Source organism: Xiphophorus hellerii, chromosome 23 (genome assembly GCF_003331165.1).
Source record: "Xiphophorus hellerii strain 12219 chromosome 23, Xiphophorus_hellerii-4.1, whole genome shotgun sequence".
NCBI lineage: Eukaryota > Metazoa > Chordata > Actinopteri > Cyprinodontiformes > Poeciliidae > Xiphophorus > Xiphophorus hellerii.
The window spans coordinates 25,637,097-25,652,806 of record NC_045694.1 but is presented as its reverse complement, the minus strand read 5'-3'; the positions used below and the strand labels follow the sequence as shown (position 1 = coordinate 25,652,806).

Below are 15,710 nucleotides of genomic sequence, written 5' to 3'. Positions count from 1 at the left end.
TGAGCATACATGTATATGGGAAGCACCAATACGTGTTAAAATTGATCACATATTTTGGAATTCTTTGAATGCAATAAGTCAATATTATTCTTGATGCTAAAATCAAAGAAAAAAAGAGAAACATAAAGTTTTAATGATGTACATACAGTAGATGGATGAATAAATAGTGTTTAATGGTAACATTAGTATAATTAGGAGATGTTTCAGACTGCAATAGTCTACGTTTGAACGTGTTTCCATAAATTGGTGACTTGACAGAAAACAAAATGGTAGCGTTACAGCCAAAGCTATTCTTATATACTGTATATATAATGTGATTAATGAAACATGACTTGAAAACTGGTGAAGACATTGTTTAACTTGTAAAATGAATCGTTTTCCATCTTATGTCTTTGAAAGGACATTGATAGTAACAAAGCAAGTTTACTTGTAATTACTTTCAGTATAATTGCATTAACTCCTTTAGCACCAACACACAACAAAGATTGTCTCAAGGCTACTTTACAAAAACAGTCAGTCCAGTCCAATCACCCGGACAGACTCAAAGTCAATGACACAGTCTAATTTGATCCTACAGTTATTTAGTTTGTACATCACCCTTTCATGCATATTTTTGTCATTTTTTTTCTTTTTTTTTTTTTTTTACTTGATAAATTGTGTGTCCTCAGCAAGAAACGTTGCGATTCTCAGTAATCTGTGGAGGGTAAGCATGTATCTAAGCAGTCCAAGAATGGAGCCGTGGGGAACACCGTGTGAGATTTTTGCTTGGAACGCGACTTTCTAATTGCTGAATGAGACGCAGGAAGCACAAACCAAGCAGAGCTCTGCTTTATGTGTTAAAGAAGTACAAATAAGAAGTATAAATCAAAACGTTATACTTAATAAGTATTCTGGATTTCACAAAGTAGACTGTAATTGACTAGAATGACATATTTGAGAGGAAACTCTTGTCACTATAAGGAAGTTAATTTTATTATTTTTTTTCCCCACAGATGTGCCCAAACATCTACAAACAACATCGCTGGTTATTCTGAATGTGTGTGAACCTTTAGTTCATATAAACACAGAACCAATAACATACGTATAATGTTATATTTATTTCACACGATGTTTCCATACCATTACATTTATAGCAGTTGTAGTTGGTCTTTGCTTACCCGAACAAATAAAACCACTGGTGAAAATCTGTAAAGCTTTTTTTTTTTTTAATATATAGGTATATAAATAAATGCAACATTCAATTCGACTGATATTTTTGTTCCACTGACAAAAAAACAAATAAAAAAAACAACAGGCATTTAACATAAAAATATAACAAAAATAATAGGTCATAGTACAAAAATATGCTGCCATGCATTGGTTTATCATCTCTTGTTTCATTGTATAATTGCACAGTAATATATGATCCACACTTAAAAACACAGCAGATTTAAAACAAATAGTTTAATAGTGTCTATAGTAGAAAAAATACTTTGTAAGGTGAATTACTAATCTGAAGGAAGCAATACGTTTGTGTTCACGTGCTCCCATCACTTCCTCCACTCAGCCGCCGTGGTCCTGTAATATCTCTGACATTCATTAAATAATAAATATTCAACAAGACAACTATTGCTCTCCAGGCGAAGCTAGAAGCCTCAGGTGTAGGATGCACAGCAACATTAATGAGAACAATGTGCCACACAAACAACAATGGATGTTTCACAGCATCAACAAAACACGTTTGTTGCCAAATCAGATTCAGTTCGAGTCTCTTCTCGTCTGACTGCGTTTCTGATTTCGCGTGGGAACAAGTCGGGGTGCGGTTTGTCTCTCTGGTGCCGGTGGACGGATCCCTGCAAACCCGTCGTTCCTCTGGAGTTTATTCGGATTCTGCCAGGTTCCCGCTCTGAACTTTGACGCATTGAAAATGAATACAGAGCGAAATGTAGCGGTAGTCGTAGCGTCATGCCGTGGGCACACTTTTCTCTGATGGGGAAAGAAAAACCGAGGGGAAGACGGATGAGGCTAAAACCTGCGGAGGAGGTTTAACTTCCAGCATGACGAAAACCCTGAACATAAAGTAAAAGCATATTTATGAGATCGAATGGCCTAGTCAAAGCCCAGACATAAATTCAGTATTTGCGGGAAGACTTTTGTGGGACGTTTTCGTTCACAGATGCTGTTCGTCCAACCTGACTACGCTTGAGCTACTTTTCAGAAAAAAGTTCAGCCAAATATTTCAATCTGTAAACAAACACAAAAAAAAACAACTTCCACTTTGGTTTATCAAATGAAACCTCGACTGAAGTTTGCGGTTGTAATGTGACAAAATGGGAAAAGGTGAAAGGGGCATAAACACTTTGTAGTTAAACTTTCTGGACGATCGCATTTTACAAACAGGCATGGACGTTCATATGGCTTCCTTTAGTCTCTGTAAGTCGATCTTAATTATTACGCCTTCGTGGAAGATCAGATTAGACAGCTTAAAAATATTCAGCGATGTACTTTTCCTTTTCTGTACACTACAAAAAAACGGGACTCAGCTACAGCTTCGGGATTGTGGGAAACCAGGCGCTGCCCAGAATCACTGTAAACTAAAAACGAAAGTTGGACGCGCGGCCGTTTGTCGGAGTGATGTTTTCAAACCCCGGGGCGTTTGCTACGTTTTTGCTCAGGCGGCCGAGTAGGCCGCCTCGTCCGAGTCCGGGTCCCTGGCGCTGTCCTCGCTGAGGGGGGAGCGGCAGCTCACGTCTGCGATCCCGGACTCCGGGTCGCTGCCGTTGGAGAGGTTGGGGTCCGCCGTCTGGTCGGGATCCTGCGGCGCGAGGATCAGCGGGCCGTCCGCCGCCACGGGAGTGCCGACGAGGAGGCCGCCGGTGTAGTCTTGAGGAGTGTTGGCCAGATCGAGGTTCTTCCCGAGGGCCCGCGCCGTCGAGCTCTGATCAAACACGGCAGCTTTGTGGACGTCGCTCCACTCCTGTGCCTGCTCCAGCTCGGCTATTTTCTGTTGACAGAGAAACCGTCGTTAAAGCCAGAAACGGTTTGGCGGGACGTTCGTTTCTCGTCGTCCACCATCGTACCTGCTTGTGGGAATCCAGCTGCTCCTCCAGCTGCTGCGTCTCCTCTCGGATGACCCTCAAATAATCCTCCACCGACTGTCGGGGGTGCATCCCGCGGTCAAACCGGTTGTACAGCCCTCTCCAAAATCTATGCCAGGCAAAGAAATTTGTCAATCTTGATTATTTTTATTGTTTGTCTTCTGTTATATGTGCGACTTTTTTCTGCCCGAGTGAAATTGGCGCCCCGCAAGGGAAGTTCTTCAAATCAAACAAGATCTGCGTGGAACGTTTGTGCAGCAAAAATTTCGTCACCTTCCTACAATAATAGCACGAGTCATTTGTTGCCAAAAGTGATATTTTAGGCCGTCATTTCAGGAAGGTGACAATTTTAAAAAATATTCACGTTTCCAGAGGTCAGCCAGAGTCGCTCACATTTACAAAAAAACAAAATTTGGTATCAACCTTTTATTTATTTGATGAAACCTTTATTTTACCAGGATAAAAAAAAAAAGAGAAACAAAAACACTGAGATTAAAAACCTCGTTTTCAAGGGAGTGCTGCCCAACAGGCAGCAACAAATACGACACAAAAAATGAAACCGTTAAAAGAAAGAAAAGAAAAAAAAAAAAACACACTCAAGATCTTTGCTTGGATGTAAAATAAAAATAAAAATTGCTAAACGAGATCAAGTCAGTCAAAATTTGTTGTGATTTTTGCTACAAACATTTTAGCTGCACAAACACAGCAAAATTCATTTTGACCCATTTTTATTTGATTTTGTCAGTGTGCAGGTGGGAGGGGCAGGCTGACCTCTGGAGACGCTTTTTGAAATCTTTAAAATTGGAGCGGCACCAACCAAACAAAATGTGTGCCGCACAGTTGATTGCCGACGTGTTTCGTTTGATTTTGCCACTGTGGCCCGGCTGGCTGACGTTCGACGACGTCTGGAAACATTTATTCACATCTTTAAAATGATGGAAACTTTTGCTGCACAAACGTAGCACAAATGTTTCGTTTAATTTGAAGAAGAAGGGGAGAGGGAGGCGCCAACTTCACGCTGGTCCTTTTTTCCTCCTTCTGTGCACAGACAGTGTACCTACTTAAAGCAGTAGGGGGCGGTAGACGGTCGGAGGAGTCCTTGAGACTGGCTGTGGTTCTGTCTGTACAGGGGGTTGATGAACTCTGCGTGGTTCGTCCAAAGGTAACTCCACAAAGAGTGAGTCTTTTCGTGAACACTTTTCATGAACAGCGACAAAGAAAAGACGACATTAGCGTTCACAGGTTCCTCAGACCAAGTCGTCACCATTTTAAAAAAACAAAACACCAAAGTGGTAAAAGGAAAATCCCGGCAGAAAGTTTCAAACCTCACCGGAGCTCTCTCCTCTCCCGCTGGTTGTTGCCGATGAAGTTCCCAAACTGGCAGGAGTAGATGTGGCCGTGAATCGTGATCAGGAGATTCTCGTTGTATTCGAAGGCGCAGGGGAACTGCTCCATCAGCTGCCACACGCACTCCAGGAACTGATCGACAATCGGAGACACCTCTTTGGGGTCTCCCGCCAACTGGTTGCATCTGGAGAGGGAAGACACTCAGTTATCCCTGAACACACAGCACAGAAATCCCAGTGAGGTCTGATACTAGACATCACAAACCATTTTATTTGAGATTTTTTCTCTTTTTCTTAGGTAGGCCAAAACGAAGAGGTAATTACTGTAACTGTGAAGTTGGAGGAAAATGCCTACATTGTTTGCAAGTAAAAATCTGACAAGTGTGGCATGCACTTGTATTCAGCCACACAAAGTTAAAACTTTGTAGAAGTACCGACTTCTTAAAGACTGAAAATTTTGCAGATTTTTTTCTTTTTGGAAAAACATCTTAACCTCAGTCAGACTGAATGGAGATCACATGTAAAAAAAAAAAAAAAAAAATCTATTCTTGCCACAGATTCTCAACTGAATTCAGGCCTGGACTTTGACTGGGCCATGCAAGCCCCTGATTGCGCTTCGATCCAGACTTTTCATGGTAGGCCTAGTTGTTGTTGTCCTGCTGGAAGCTGACCGTCCAACCTCTGCAGACCAGAATCGGCCTGTATTCGGCCGCTTCCGTCTTCCAATAAATTGAGCTGCTTCATCGTCATCCTTCGTTTCCAGATGAACCGTGGTTAACTGCAGCTGAGACCCAGTTACACATTAATTAGGCGACCTCTAAAAGCAGTTGATTGGATTTTAAATCGGGGGTATCAGAGTAAGAACACAGAATGTTGAAACCCATTGGTCAATCTTCTGCTTAGGAGTCATTTTGAATCGGTGCGAATGATTTTGCAAGACGTTACGATTAGAGTCAAACCTTTGAGTGAACTTGTGTCCAAATGAGACCCAGTCTTTTTCAATGAGGACCTAAGTGCAGAAAAGAAAGAGACCGTAACCAATCAAAGTTTGGACGTGATAATCGTCTCCTAACCTCAGGGATGATTTTGCATAATATGCTTCAAACACATATGGGAACAGAAATGTTTTGCGTCCGGCACCATCAACTGGAGCCGGAATGAAGTTGATCGAATTTAGACAAGAGCAGTCCATCATTAGAGGTTAAATGAAGAGAAAGATGGTTGAGTGGATTTACCATGAGTCCTTTCAGGGTCCTGTAGTAGGGATCCAGCAGCACGCAGGCCACTGAACACACCTGGGCTGTGCGGTCCCACCCATCTGAACAGTGGACCAGGACACTGATGCCTTCTGCAACAGCCTGCGTGTAAAAACAATCAGAGAGACACACAGCCGTTTTCATTGCTGACAAAAACATTCCAGTACTCCGTCTCATCGACTGGTTCTGAAAATCAGCCTGATTTCTTCTACTTTCAGCTCCGTGCATCGTGCGTTATTTACAGAACACAGAGTTTAACTAATGGAAATGTATTCCCACATGTGCTAAACCTGCCAGCTCCTCCCTGGGGGGGGAAATTCGAAGGCGTTCCCAGAAACACAGCACAAAGCACACGTAGAATGCTTGAGCGCACCCCCATGGGCTCGTCCGGTGCTGGTCACGTCAACCGGCTGCAGAGCGTACGGGCAAAATCCTCGTCTCTAAGTTGTACCACGGAGCAGAAAGCTGACATCGTTGGTTCTCCCTCCCATCCAGCGGGCGGCGCAGGTCGCTACAATCGACAGCAGCCACACAGGCGCACCCGCTAGCAGGAAACAAACGCACCCAGTACAACACTTTCATTCTATTGGCTGAGAGGTTGCCAGGCGACGGTACTTTTTGTTTCCAGAGAGAGCAGAAGACGTTGCACGAGCGAGCAGAGAGGTTTGCGAGGGGACATTTGAGCCGACCAAATGTCCGCAAGTTTGGAGCGCGAGGAGAACGGTTTGAGAAAGTACAGCGGCTATTTGGAAGAGAGGAGAAATTTTGAGAACAAGCCTTACAGGTTTTGAAAAGACAGACAAGAAATCCTGCTTTCAGACTGAAAATGTGTGCTCTCGAATTATGGCAGAAAAATTCCCCCATCAATAACCCCTGAATAGACCTCACCAGAGAGGCTTAGGAGTGCAATTTAAATTGAATTTAAAAGTGATTTCCTCTTTATACAGTGAAAATTATACAGTCAGGCTCATCATGATGCTCGTCTTTGACTTGGGACAGCGCTTCTCAAAAAATTACACCAATAAATTTGAAAGTCTCTTTACTTCTTTTTTTTTTCTTTTATGTTTCGACATTTGTAGTGAAAATGTATTTAAGGAGTGAGCAGCAGAATTGAGTACAGTATGTGTACTACAGCCTTTAAAAACTAGGAAAATCCTTCTTGCCCAATCACGGAATGTCAACCTAGCATTTCAAAGTTTGACATGAGTTTTCCAACTGGACAATGATCACAGGCACACATCAAAATCAAACAAGCAAAGATTAAGCCTCTGGTATATTCTGAGTCCTGTTGGAAACCAATCGAATTAAATTAACTCTACCGATTCTGCCAGGAAAGGCAAACAAATGTCCTACCGTAATTATACCAAAAAACTGATTCTCATTTTTAAAAATGAAGTTAAGTCAATGCATCTACTCCTCCTCACTACTTCTCCAGCATACTATGCAGAAACAAACCGACACAGACAGCAGGGATTAGCCTCCAGACTGACCTTAGCGATGAAGACGCCGGTATCCAGAACAGCTTTGATGTGCTTCAGCCAGCCTGAGCTCTCCAAGCCCTCCAGGAAGTCGGACATGGAGGGAGAACGAAGCTCGCACACTGAAAGCACAACACAGCTGTCTCAGTGGCAGGAAATGCGAAGCAGACCTGATCGCTGGAGTTTATGGAACATCATTCTCTCCCACAGCGTGCAATCTGTGCGTAGCTGGTCTTTCCCCCCCAAGACAGATTTCTCTAATATCACAGTTTAATCTGTAACAAAGTAAAAATGTAGCTTCTAGGTCGAACACTTTAGGCTAGATGAACATTAATTGGAGTTTAGCTTTCCTAACACAGTTTGTAACTTGTGAAGTTGTACAAAAATACGACTATTGTTTTCTTGTTTTTTTTGTGAACTCAACATTACCATTTTGTCTATAAGAAAATGTGGTACCACTTTAAACAATACTATGTATTTTTAAGAGTAAGTCTGAAAATAATGAAGTTGTAGCACTTTATGGACAAAATTTATGACAAATGTACTTTGCAACATGACATTGCAAGGATAGGCAGGGATATACAGTGGATGGATGGATTTTATACTTAATGCAGAATCACAATTTCTTAATATAATAATAATAATGGCTAAGTGCATTAGTCATTTAGCTAATGCACTTAGTAATTCTTTATACACTGCTTGACTAAGAACTAATTAATAACTTACTGACAGTAATTTATACCAAAAAATTGCAAGTGACATTTCAAAACTGTCATGAATTTAGCATTAAGCAAATTATCATATGTTGGGGCAAAGCTGAGAGAATATTGAGTGGAGACAGCAGTGGAGGTCAGCAGCACACAGTAAGCTCCTACTCAACACAGGACGGCAGCAACTACCCACCGACTGAACATATGAAGAAGCAACACAAAGCTGAAAAAGGGTGGGACTAAAACATAAAAACTTATTTTTTAGACTAGTTTTTCTGCCATCCCCATCTAATGCCGCCCTGGGTAACCACCTTCTTTTTACCCATATCCAAAACCGGCCATTTGATGAGGAAGTTGAGTACATTAACAATAAAGAATTGTGTAAAAAATAATACTAAAAACATTGGCTCAATTCTCAATCAATATCACACAGGTAACAGAGACTCCTGCTGACGCTGCACCAGTTTGTCTGACAGGAGAGACGCAGGTCATCGGGTTGACTGAGCCGGTGGCTCGGTGAACGGGCCTCTCCTGGGAAGGTAATCCGAGTTAATGGTGCCAGGCTGGGGGGTCCTGTAAATCTCATTGAAGCGTGCAGTCGTGTAGAGTGCTGCCGTCTCCTGGCATCTGAAGACTTCCCCTTCAGTCCCAGGGGGGCAAAGAGTTATCAAAACTGAGCACAACTCTTAACTCTTCAGACTTGAAATCACATCGTTCTCACGCCCTCCGTCTCCCTCCAGGGGGATAACGTTAGGGACAGTCCACTCCGGGAAACCAAAACCCTCCGAAATCAAAGCCAGCGCCCCTGGACGATACCCAGGAACCCTCCTGGAGACTCATTTGAAGCTAACTGCAGCTCAGTCTGCATGACCACAGCTGAATAAAAGCACAGAGGCCTCAGATTCACTCGCTGTGCTTCAGTAAAGGTGAAGAGACAGCGGATTAAAAGAAAACATCTTAAAAATTAGACAACTTTTACTACACAAGCTGAAACTACAAATACAATGCTGTGAAAAAGTATTTCCCTTCCTTACTTTGAATCCCCAGAACCAAACATGAAGAAGCAACATTCAGTTTTTACGCTCCGCAAATCTGGAACAAACTTCCAGAAAACCGCAAAACAGCCGAAACACTGAGTTCCTTTAAATCTCGGCTGAAAACCAACCTGGTTAGAGTTACTTTTGATTCTTTTTTTTTCCTCCTAAAAAAATTTGTTGGTTTTATGTCAGGTGTAAAAAAACAAAATCAAGCACTTTTGTTTCATCGATCAGGAGAATATCTGCCCAAAAGTGCTGAGATAGTTTGGATAGTTTATCGTTCCGGCTCATGACTGAAATCATGAATTAAAATCTACCTTTTTGTACTCAGTCAGGTTTTTTTTTAACATAAACATTTTGTTTCTGCATCTGAAGCGTGAACTGGGATGTCATCCGAAGAGAGCGCAGCAATTTCACCTTCCAGCATTTTCTGCTGGCTGTTCCTCATGACGTGGATGTTCTCGATCCCCATGAACTGGAACTTTATGTTGGAGTAGTTGTCTTCGTTCTCGTAGCCTTTTCCTGCCGCCCTGTTCGCGATGGCGTTCAACTGAAGAGACAAGACAACACACACACACGCGCCCACACACACACACACGTCGACTCCGGTTCATTTCAGCCTCCGTGTCACAGGAAACCTTGCGCACAACCAGGAAGTCCTGAGGACATGCAGCTGTTAAAAACAAACAGCTGAGCACATGTTACTGCCGGCGGCTCGCGTTTCCACATAGGGCTCACCTTGGGCCTGGTGTCCACCACATACATGAAGTCGCTGCGGGGATTGGACCTCAAGATGGCCTCCAGCATCTGCTCGTCCTCCAGGCAGCGAGCGCTGAAACCCGACAGGGGCTGGCTGCTGCGGCAGATGGCAGCCTGGGAGGGATTTGTGATCAACAGGTGAGCGTGAGACGGACTGTTTTAGATTTCTGCATGATATTAGAAAAAACACGAGGTGGCGATTTTATTGTTCACAATTGGGATCAGAGGCGGGTAGAGTAGCCAAAATGTGCACTTACTTAAGAGTACTTCAACATGTTTTTACTCGGGTAAAAGTAAAAAGCAGCCGTCCAAGAAATTACTTAAAAGGAGAAAAACAACAAAAAAGAAAAACGACTACTTAAGTACTGAGCATCTGATCAGCAAAAATGATAAAATGATTGAGAAAAATATAAAGTTATGTGGAAATAATTGTGTTTTATACAGGCACATAGTCTAAAATAGTGTTTTAAATGCCAAAATTAAAATAATTCATATAAATAATTCCAAGTACAAAATAACAAAAATCAGAGAATAATTTTCCAAATCAGTTTTTTTTCAATATGAAAACTTGAGAGACTTTAACTAAAACAGGTCTGTGTCTGAATTAAGTTTTGCCTAAAACAAACTTGTCCTTCATTCAGTGAAGTTACTCACAGTGGGTTAGTAAAGGAAGAATCCTTCATAAGAAAATTACTCAAGTAAAAGTCCTAAAACTACATTTTTTTCCCATAACGTTAATCAAATAAAAGTAACTAGTCACTACTAAGCTCTGGTTGCGATTAATACAAGTTTTTCTTACTATTCTCTTTCTTTTCCATCGTTTTACTTTCACAACTCTTTCTAATTTTGCTCCGTATCGAGTGTTGGCATTAAGAGACGGAGAACGCTAATCCAAAACGCCTGATATAGAACTAGGAAAACAGAGTTTCAGTTCAGATATTTCCAAAAAGTAAAACAATCAGCAGTAGATTCATGTTTAGCACATCTCTTCCTGCATGTTGCATTTGGACTCACAGAGTCTCAGTGTCTCACATCTCCATTTAAAAGCCACGAAGGAACTGATCTGAACATGATCCAGAATATAGCAGACACAGACCCCCCCTCCCCCGAGCTTACCCTGGGAATCTGACCCCGCAATGCTGCTTGACAAAAATCAGCATTTGGGAAAACATATTTTCTGAGAGGTAAATTTGTCAAAAGAAAAACTAAGTTGCAGCCACGCTGCTTTTTCATAATTCCTCTGAAGACGAATCTGGAACATGGCTTTGTGGAGCTGTGTCACACAGATGTGTTGTGGCATTAAGAAGGTAAGTGTCAGAGTTAACTAATAAAATTCATGGTACATATATTTCTACACAATTGGTTAGTGCAAAAAAGTAATCAACCTACAACTACAACTGATCAAGCCTCCCATGAAGGAATGCTTTCTTACTGCATTTTAGGCAACAATATGTTTATTTTCTCATTTAAAAACAGAAAGTTAATTATATATTTGCATCTTTTAATGTATTCAGAATCTCTCTCTCTTTCTTTCTCTCTCTCTCTCTCTCTCTCTCTCTCCTTCCCTCCCCAGATTGCGAAACGTCTTGCCTGCGAGACAGAAGAGAAGCTGCCACCGAGCAAACAGACCCGTTATTAATCAACGTTGTTCAAGAAACTGGCCCAAGAACGTCAATATCTCCACTAAAACGTTGCCCCTTATCTTGATTATTTGTGATTTAAAAACAACAACAAAAAAACGTAATGGTTCGAGAAGGAGACGGAGAAATGGAAATTGCGATCATCGTTGCAACCCTCCCACCGGACCCTTGTGATGCTAAAATAGAAAATGGGACACGCAGGCAACTTACATGGTTTTCTTTGGAGTAGTAGGACAGGGCGGGGAATCGGCCTCTGCTTCTGAACTTGGAGCTGCCCACCAGCACCGGGGGCGCGGCGGAGTCGGGTACAAACAGCTCGGCGGGGTAAGTGTCGCTCACCTTTAAGAAAATAGAATTACAAACAACACAAATTCAATAGGCAAACAATCACCATACTACAAGTGACTGCTGTGGCCAAAAATGTATTATTTTGCAGCACCTTTTTCAAAAGGTTGTGGTCAAAGTTGCACTTTTTTTCCAGCTTTATTTTTGCCATAACGTGGTCTTGCACAAAAAAAAGTTCAAATTGCTGCACATAATCTTCCCAAAAGAGACATGGTTTTAGCATAGTTAACATTTAAAATGTAAATAACACGTTCAAGTACCTTCTTGAAATAGCACCGTTAAAAGGGACAGTGTTATGCGTTTCAGCCTTCAGCTGTTATAAAAATTTAATATGTATCAAAGACGACTGAAAAGAAATTTTACGTTGTAATTTAGCGCCTTGAAATTGGGCCTCTGTCCCTTTAAGAAACTCCGGCTCCATTTCTAAAACTCCGCCTTCAGGAAATCATTGCAACATTGCTCCTCTGTTAACCCTTTTGTGTTCTTTACGAGAGTGGCGCTGTGAGGAAGCTCATGTTAAGGAGCAGCAGTGAGGCGTTTGCTAATAGCTGCTGACTAGTCTGAAGGAGCCGAGTGGAAACTTGGAAACTGCAGCTCTGAGGAGGAGCTACGCCCTCGGTCCCCGCCAGGCGTTTTGCACAGCTAAATGGTTGCCATGGAGATTAAATGACTTCTCAAACATGCATGAAAGAATCAAAGCAACGCTCCAGGTACGTTTCGGATTAAGAAATAACATTATAACATAACGCAAAGTTCCCCACCCAAAAAAAAAAAAAAGTATTTCACCTAACACTGTCCCTTTATTAAGTCATGTCCTGATCTCAACCTCCTGCAGGGATCAGGATTAAATCTGTCCACTCCAAGGTCGGCTCTTTGACCTTATGGTGTTGGTTGACCGGGGAGAGTTTCCACTGGGCGTTTGGGAGTCCCATCCGGCTGAAGTCGGCCTTGAGGTCAACGAAGGCCCACTCCCGCCGCCTCGCCTCCTCGTCGACATTGGGCTGGTAGGAGAAGCAGTACAGTTCCTCGTAGCGCTCTGAAAGGCCCGGCGCAGAGGGAAAGCGGGAGTTAGATTGCAAAGATGTTCAAGCAACTTTAGCTACTTTTCTTTCTTCTTTTCTTTTTTTGTCAAAACGCTTCAAAATGTTTTTGTTTGGATTTTACACGATGCGCTGAAATTCATTACAAAGGATCTCAAGCTCATTCAGAGAATATGGAGAAGGTCTGTGAACAACAGCTGAAGTCTTGCCACATATTCTGGATTGAATTTAGGTACGGGCTTTGACTAGGCCATCTGCAGACATGTGTATGCTTTGACCTAAACCAGGGGACTGTCGCCTCAGGTTCCAAGAGGCTCTTTGGACCGTCCACAACAATAATAAACAACTAACTAGTACTTTTAATACAGATATATTAAGAAATGTAAGGTTTTGTGATTAATCGTGCCTTGTAGTAAATTAGAAAATATTTTTCTCATCTTTAAGTTGAAACACTAAATGTATCTCTCCAATTTTTTTTTTATTTTTTTTTTACAAAATTTCAAATTTTTTCTTTTTTTTTTCCAAAACTTAAAAAAAAAAGAAGAAATAAAGCAGTGGTTCTTTAACAATGACAACATTCATTTTGTATATATTTAACTCTTTGGTTCTAAACAAGTTTTGTTTGGCTGGACTGGGGGTGAAAACGACTCTTTGGATGGTAAAGGTTGCAGACTCCAGGTCCGAACCGTTCCGTCGTTTTAGGTTTGTTCTCCTGCTGAAAACTGAATCCGTTCCTCAAAGCCTTCGGTAGGTTTTCATCAGATTCTGGTTTTGAAAGTAGGGTGGAAAATCCCACGTTAGCGTTATCTGATCGTTACGCCCTCTTCCGGAAAAGGACTTCCTCATATTGACCGGTTTTCTTTCTTTCTTCTTTTTGTTTTGTAAACTAGTTGTACTAACAGATTTTTATTTTCACTTTTAATTGAACAGATCTGCCAGTGGAACTAGTGCTCTGTTTTGTGAATATCCAATAATTTCTTACATAAGACAAGATCCTACATCTTACTGAAGAGTTACTACCGAGATATTTGTACTAGAAAATAAATAGAAATACCCAGTTAGATTTTATGTTTTTGCCGTTTGGTTGTTTTTTTATGGTGTAAATATATATACAGTATATATATATACCTGTATCGGTCTTGATATGGAAATATTCTAGATTGGGAATCGTGACAATGTGCCTGATACATAAGGACAGATCTATGCAGCCTAATTCTATGGTTTGTGCTCTGACCGAAGTCATGTTTTGTTATTTATTTGACATTATATTTGGAATCCCTAATTGCACTTTATTTTTAAATGTTGGCCATTTAAAAATAACAGTTGGTTATTATTTATTTTATGTCACCTGTTATACTCCTAATTAGAGGTTTGCTTTTTTTTTTTTAAATGGCTGCCCAAGTTTATGAAGCTGTTTGTGTGTTTAAGTGTGCTGTACTGCTGCAGTCGTCAAATAAAGGAGTAATTCAACACATTTATGTCTGTGATTAAAAAAACAAAGAAGCATTTTAAGTCAATGCAGCAATGTTTGACTATATCGGATCGTAATCGGACGATACTAGGCCTCAAATATTGGTATCGGAAGTGAAAAAAGGTGAATCCTTAAATATTAATGTTGGATATCTGCCCAAATGTTCTTCTCAGCGTGTCCTTTACTATATGCATTATAAAAAGTGAGTGTATGAATACTTTCCCCAGCCTAATACTAGTTTTAAAGAACGGGTAGAGAGGAGAGTCTGAGCCTTCAGAGCTCACCGGGCTGGGAGAGCCGCTGCAGGGACAGGTGGACATCCTGACAGTCCTGCTCTCTAGGAATGCTGAAGTGAAGAATCTGGAAGTTCTTGCAGCGGATCAGCAGAGGACACCCCGAGGCGCTGGCAGCCTGTTTGTCCACGCTGCACACCAAACCGTGGAGCACCTGAGGAAAGCACGCGGAGCCCACATGACATGAACACAGAAAAATAGCGACACATTATTTCTGCCCCGTGGGGGGTGAGTGCGCCAATAATGAGTTACCCATGTTTCACTGCGGCCTCCAGTCTCGCTCTCCACGAAGATGCTGTGGGTGGCCGTCAGGTAGAGGGTGCCCACCCTGCTCCTTCTGGGGGACACTCTGTCCAGCAGCCGGACATTCTCCACCTGCAGGGAGGACACGGATACATCAGACACACTCTGCCAGCGTGGCAGCAGCAGCACACACACACACACATACACACACACACACCCTTTACGTCGATCATGTGTGTGTTTGTTTAATCAGATATATAACCCACAATCTGTCTGTGTTTGTCAGTCTGACGCTTTTCTGCTAATGCGGAAATACAAGCTAAGCTAATCACAGCATCAGGAGGATCCGCGGTTACCTTCGGCAGTCGGATGTGCTCCATCAGTGGCTGAGCGGGTCCGGTCCAATCAGCTCCGCAGCACGGGTTCGGTACACCATTTATTACGGTTAAAGAAGCGGCTCCGCGAAGCTCTCAGGTACAACCAGCCATGTTATTTCTATTGTCTGGGCTGCAGTCAGCCGCTGGGTCCTAAAGCCCGTCACTTCAACGCGTTTAAAGGGACAGCTCTATTTTTTAAATTTATTTAGTTATTTTTACCTATAATCTATGGAAGCCCGTTGCCGCCACTCTGGTCAAAAATAAGTAAATAAATCAATTATCTCATCATTTTGAGATACTTTATTGAGAAAGTATCTCAAAATAATGATAATAATTTTTTATTTTTTTATTTTTTACCAGAGTGGCAGAAACAAGCTTCCATAATAATTCAATAATTCAATTCTCACTAGAGATTGAAATAACACTTCTGTTGTAAAAATAAATAAATAAATGTTATATTTATAAAAATATATTAGACAGCCATGCTACTCTGATCCAGTCATTCACGCAGAAGGACTTACATTGTCCAACTGACATTTCTGTAATAAAAGTTTATTTTGTATTAGCTTTACAACATATTTTAATTGTCTTAAAAACAGAAAAATGGGTAAACATCCTCGTAATTAAAAAAGAAGTTC

General features: G+C 41.6%; 1 protein-coding gene across 2 annotated transcripts; it reads right to left on the bottom strand.

Annotated features, from left to right (window-relative positions):
* Nucleotides 1-1,078: 1,078 nt before the first annotated feature.
* On the bottom strand, nucleotides 1,079-15,215 carry mtmr7a (myotubularin related protein 7a). 2 transcript variants are annotated; one of them, XM_032555005.1, is made up of 14 exons: nucleotides 15,052-15,215; nucleotides 14,705-14,860; nucleotides 14,444-14,606; nucleotides 12,527-12,684; nucleotides 11,514-11,642; nucleotides 9,643-9,777; nucleotides 9,322-9,454; nucleotides 7,170-7,279; nucleotides 5,659-5,781; nucleotides 5,383-5,432; nucleotides 4,408-4,608; nucleotides 4,139-4,273; nucleotides 3,060-3,186; nucleotides 1,079-2,983 (listed from the first exon to the last, which is right to left on the bottom strand). In XM_032555005.1, exons 1-14 carry the CDS (start codon nucleotides 15,073-15,075, stop codon nucleotides 2,651-2,653), a joined length of 1,977 nt encoding a protein of 658 aa, XP_032410896.1. In that variant the 5' UTR covers nucleotides 15,076-15,215; the 3' UTR covers nucleotides 1,079-2,650. The 2 variants fall into 2 exon arrangements, with proteins under 2 accessions (XP_032410896.1, XP_032410897.1); XM_032555006.1 differs by having other exon boundaries at nucleotides 14,705-14,827.
* Nucleotides 15,216-15,710: the final 495 nt, after the last annotated feature.